This window comes from Bactrocera neohumeralis, unplaced genomic scaffold (assembly GCF_024586455.1).
Source record: "Bactrocera neohumeralis isolate Rockhampton unplaced genomic scaffold, APGP_CSIRO_Bneo_wtdbg2-racon-allhic-juicebox.fasta_v2 cluster11, whole genome shotgun sequence".
Lineage (NCBI taxonomy): Eukaryota > Metazoa > Arthropoda > Insecta > Diptera > Tephritidae > Bactrocera > Bactrocera neohumeralis.
In genome coordinates, this window is record NW_026089624.1 from 11,575,980 (window position 1) to 11,581,709 (window position 5,730).

The 5,730-nt window shown below is 36.2% G+C and overlaps 1 protein-coding gene across 1 annotated transcript; it reads left to right on the forward strand.

Moving 5' to 3' along the window:
• The first annotated feature begins 420 nt into the window (after window positions 1-420).
• Window positions 421-1,615, forward strand: LOC126765950 (uncharacterized). The gene is made up of 2 exons (XM_050483698.1): window positions 421-924; window positions 1,041-1,615. Exons 1-2 carry the CDS (start codon window positions 511-513, stop codon window positions 1,482-1,484), a joined length of 858 nt encoding a protein of 285 aa, XP_050339655.1. The 5' UTR covers window positions 421-510; the 3' UTR covers window positions 1,485-1,615.
• Window positions 1,616-5,730: the final 4,115 nt, after the last annotated feature.

Consider the following 5,730-nt stretch of genomic DNA (forward strand, 5'->3'; position numbering starts at 1 on the left):
ACTTTTAAATAATTTTTATTTTCTTTGTGATATTTTATTATCAAAGTTTTCAATGTATCTCTTTTACATTCAATTATGTCATAAATTAAAATATATATTTCTTCTATTGTTTAAACTGTTTATTTACTGTAAAAACGAAAAATAAGATACATATTTCACGTTTTAAAAAATTTTTTTGGATTATATTTTGGAGAAATGCGTTAATTCCAACAATTTGTACGCTGTGTATTTTATTATCAAAGTTCAATTCAAGCGTTACTTAATTTCGTCTGTCTTTATTTGCACAATTGAGGTTATGTCCAGTGTGAGTTATGTCATACACGCACACACATTGTTTGAATTAAATGTAAATTTTTTCTAGAAATAATTTTCAATGTATTGCACATTCAATTAGTCATACAACTGAAAGAATGTCACGTTCAAGACGTTGGCAGACGTTCACGTCAATCAAATGCTACAGCGTTAAATCGAAGATCACAAAGTGAAGAAGATCGTGTTCGACGAAATGAAATGGAAACACAACGACACAGACGGAGAACTCACTTGGATAATAGTGAAGCACCAAGAAACCGTCGTGGGCGTACGTCCGTTTATGATATACGTCAAATGGAACAAGCGGCTTTCAATTACGATGCCACCATTGATTACAGCATGTATGCCTACATTGGCCAGATGAATATAGAATGTATACATTGCAAAGCATTTAAATTTAAAAACGAAACGCCTGGCATGTGTTGTGCTGGTGGGAAAGTCAAATTACCGGTGCTAGAACTTCCGCCAGAACCTTTGCATTCATTGGTTTTTGGTAATTCGCCAACGTCAAAGCATTTCCTCTTAAATATTCAAAAATACAATTCATGCTTTCAAATGACATCTTTTGGAGCTACAAATATTATAAAAGATGGATTTATGCCGACGTTTAAGGTGATTTCTTCGTGTGAATTAGCAATATCATTTTTAATTTATGTGCCGTCCCTGTGTTCGATGTTTTTAGAAATTAAGATCCGTTATCATCTATATATATTTTTCGACCGTTACAGATTCAAGGTCAAATATACCATAGAGCTGGGTCTTTGCTACCATTCCCAGATGGTGATCATAAATTTTTGCAAATATATTTCATTGATGGTGAGAATCGAGAATTAAATAAGCGCTGTGCAATTTCGACGAATACGAGAAGATCAATCGTGAATGAATTGCAAACATTTTTTCATCAACACAATGAATTGGTGAAATTGTTTAAAGTGGCACTCGAACGGATGCCCTCCGATGGCCACAAAATCATAATAAAAGCCGATAAAACACCAATTGGGAAGCACACCAGACGATTCAATGCACCAACGATTGATGAAGTAGCCATTGTTGTGGTTGGCGAACAGTTTCAGTCACGAGACATTGTTTTGTATCGTAGAAATGAGAATTTACAACGTATTTCAGAACTCCATCGCTGTTATGATGCATTGCAATACCCCATTTTGTTTTGAAGAGGGGACGATGGCTATCACATCAACATACCAATGATAAATCCAACAACTGGTACATTATACATTTTATTTTGTTTAACACGTTCGCGTTCATTTGAATTTAGCGGGTGGCTGCCAAATAATCACTTAATTTTTCCATACAAAATTGAAGAGCGGGAATTCTCGCTTTTTTTCTGCAGGTTAATTTTTTTAAATAGTCTGAACAAATTAGGGAATTCCCGCCATTACCACATGTATTTCCTATGCACTTTTGTCGGGATTTCCCGCATTTCGTTTTATTGAAACTTCCCCTCAACAAACCATAAATGACTGGCACGTTAACTTTGAACGGGGATTCCCCAAATTAAATTTGTTTGAATTGCGGTTGGCCTGTCAGGGATGGTAGTTCACGACTTTACCAACACTAAAAATGTGCAGCGGTAGAAAAGCCCTATTCAAATAGCGCGGGAATTCCCGCAATTGTTTTATTGAAGGAAACATGAATGACGGGAATTCCGCAATTTACGCGAATGTGGTAAATATGATTTATAAATCATTTTCATTCGCTAATTAATTTTTGCAATACAGGTCAATAATCAACAAAAAAGTCAGTGCGATGAATTTTTAATCGTACCGATTTTCCAAAGCAATTGATTGCTGAAACAATTACAGGAGGTGATGGATATCCACAGTATCGTCGACGATCAACTGAAGACAACGGTAAATCAACTGTAATTAAAATTAAAAATCAAGATGTTGAAATCGATAACCGGTGGATAGTTCCGTACTCACCGATGCTGTCAAAAATGTTCAACGCTCACATCAATGTAGAATATTGCAGTTCTGTAAAATCAATCAAATATATTTGCAAGTATGTGAATAAGGGCAGCGATATGGCTGTTTTTGGAGTGGCTCCTGAGAATAATCATGACGAAATTTTGCAGTACCAAATGGGGCGCTATATTAGTACGAATGAAGCTGTATGGCGTATTTTATCGTTTTCAATTCATGACAGACATCCGGTTGTTGTACATTTGGCAGTTCATTTGAAAACTGCCAACGTGTTTACTACACTGCGGCAAATGCCGAGCAAAGAGTAGTAGAGCCACCAGTAACTACACTGACAGCTTATTTCCAGTTATGTGAAACTGATGAATTTTCCAGGACTTTGCATCAACAAAAAAATTTCAACGTCGCAAACAAGGCACACCTGTTGATGGTTATCCAGGTATTTTTCGAACAGATGCTTTGGGACGCATTTATACAGTTAGTCCAGCTAATGTTGAATGTTTTTACTTGCGACTTTTGTTGGTGAATGTACATGGACCTCAATCATTCCAACATTTACGAACTGTTAATGGTCAATTGTGCGCAACATACCGTGAAGCATGTCAACACTTGCATTTGCTGTAAGATGATACGCATTGGGATGCTACGCTTCGTGATGCATCAATTGTTTCTCCACCAATTCAAATTCGTATGTTATTTGCGATCATAATATCAACATGTTTTCCATCAAATCCACTGGAATTGTGGAATAAATACAAAGAGTTCATGGCTGAAGACATTTTGATTCGACTTCGACATCGTTCCAATGATCCTGCATTGCTGCTGACATTGGAAATGTATAATGAAGCCTTGATAATGATCGAAGATTTGTGCCTTACGATTGCAAATAAGGCATTAGGGCAATTAGGGCAATCCACCAAATCGTTTGATGCATGATTTATTTGAACGAGAATTGCAACGCGAACTGCAATTCGATCGTAATGAATTGCGTGCGTTCGTACAAACGTATACTCCACAATTAAATGATCAACAAAAGTATGTATATGACACAGTGATGCAAGCTGACAATGACAACACTGGTGGATTGTATTTTTTGGATGCACCTGGCGGCACTGGAAAAGCATTTTTGATTTCATTAATACTGGCAACGATTCGGTCGGAACAAAAAATCGCATTGGCACTTGCTTCTTCCGGAATTGCAGCTACATTACTTGATGGCGGCCGCACAGCACATTCCGCCTTGAAATTGCCATTGAACATGCAAGCAATTGAAACACCAGCATGCAATATTTCAAGGAGTTCTGGAATGGCTAAAGTCTTGCAACAAACATCCATTATTTTATGGGACGAATGTCCAATGGCCCATAAAAAATCTTTGGAAGCCTTAAATTGAACATTACAAGATTTGAGACGGAGTTTACAGCTGTTTGGCGGTGCATTAATATTGTTATCTGGTGATTTTCGTCAAACGTTGCCTGTTATTCCGAGATCAATACCAGCTGATGAAATTAATGCATGTTTGAAAAGTTCATTTTTGTGGGCACACGTACAAATGCTTTCGTTGACGACCAATATGCGTGTGCGTCTTCAAAATGATTCTTCAGCACGTGAGTTTTCAAAGCAATTGCTGAAGATTGGCGATGGAAAAATGGCAAGTGATCAAAATGGGTTTATCACGTTACCGAATAATTTTTCAATAATTGTATCATCAAAAGAAGAACTCATTGATCGCGTTTTTCCAAATATTGCTCAAAATTATAAGAACCATGATTGGTTACGAGAACGTGCAATTTTAGCACCAAAAAATGTCAATGTCAATGAATTCAATTTCCACATCCAGGAAAAATTGCCAGGTAATTCGGAAACGTATAAATCCATTGATACTGCTATGAATGATGAAGACGCAGTCAATTATCCGGTTGAATTTTTAAATTCTTTGGAACCACCAGGCATGCCACCGCATAATTTGAATTTGAAAGTTGGTTCATCGATTATACTTCTTTACTTCTTCGAAATCTTAATGCACCGAAACTTTGTAATGGGACGAGACTTTCAGTGAAGAAATTGATGCCAAATTTAATTCAAGCAACAATTCTCACTGGCAAAGCAAAAGGTGAAATTGTTCTAATACCGCGCATCCCATTAATACCAACGGACATGCCATTCGAATTTAAACGTCTTCAATTTCCTGTTCGGCTATCTTTTGCTATGACCGTCAACAAAGCCCAAGGGCAAACGCTTCAGGTGTGTGGAGTTAATTTAGAGGAAGCTTGCTTTTCTCACGGTCAACTGTACGTTGCATGTTCGAGAGTTGGAGCCACGAAAAATTTGTTTATTTATGCACCACAAAATAAAACAAAAAAATTGTGTATACAATTGTATTAAATTGAACATTGCTTTTCTTTTTCATTATTGAAATCAAATCTTTTAAGCAATCAATTTTTTGCGTAGAGAAACGCGCCGGGTAACGCTAGTCGATTGTCAGCCTAGTGGACTGCATATTAAGAAACGGTTCTCAAGCGTGGAAAGACAAAAAATCGGCTGGCAAGGTTATGGCATCAGTCTTTTGGGATGCCCGTGGTATATTATTCAACGAATGATAAATGAGCCAGTTTTAATTTATTCCACTGTGTATTTGATTGCAGTTCTATTCTACCATTCCCAACATTTAGCAATTTTATTATATTTCAGGAAGGATCAGTTTGAAATTGTACACATGTATATGTACTTCATCGTTCCAGTTTAAATATTACATTGCTCTGTGCAATGCTTCGAAAAGATTTATGTATGTCGCAAATTTTAATAGACCTTTTTATCAACACTTCAGTTATGCCGCTTTTTTTTATGCCAGATCTTTCGCAATTTTAAATTGCCTGTCAAGATACCCCCTCCAATAGATTGCAGGTATGAAAAAAATCTTATAGCTACCCATAGATGTATTGAATCACTCAATTTATTACTTAATACCATGTTCAGACTGACACTTAATAACACGATTTCTTGCATGATGAGCTTTTTCAAATCTATTTCGTGGACGTCGCACTGCACTTTGTGAGACTCTTTGTGACAACACGCCCCGAGCATTTCGAGTACGTCGACCTATGTTTGATTTTGGACGTGCCGGCATTTTCTTTAAAATAATTTCTTATATGATCACTTCGTTTGAAACACACATAAAGTTTTCACTGAATAAATTTCAATAATTATTCTTTTAAATAGCCGGAATAATAAAGCAAGCGACCGAAATTGAACGATTAAAATAATTTACAAATCAAAATATTGAAAAACAAAACAAAATAGAATTGTATGAAAAGTCACTTTTTGGAAATTTCCAATTTTTCGACTTTTCCTTATGAAAAATATACGGTTTTTTATATCTAACCCTTTCCAGATCCACAACGAACAACTTCTGATTTCATGAAGATTGGTTCCGCCGTTCTCGAGCGTTAGCGTTACTAACAAACAATCATTTTAACTT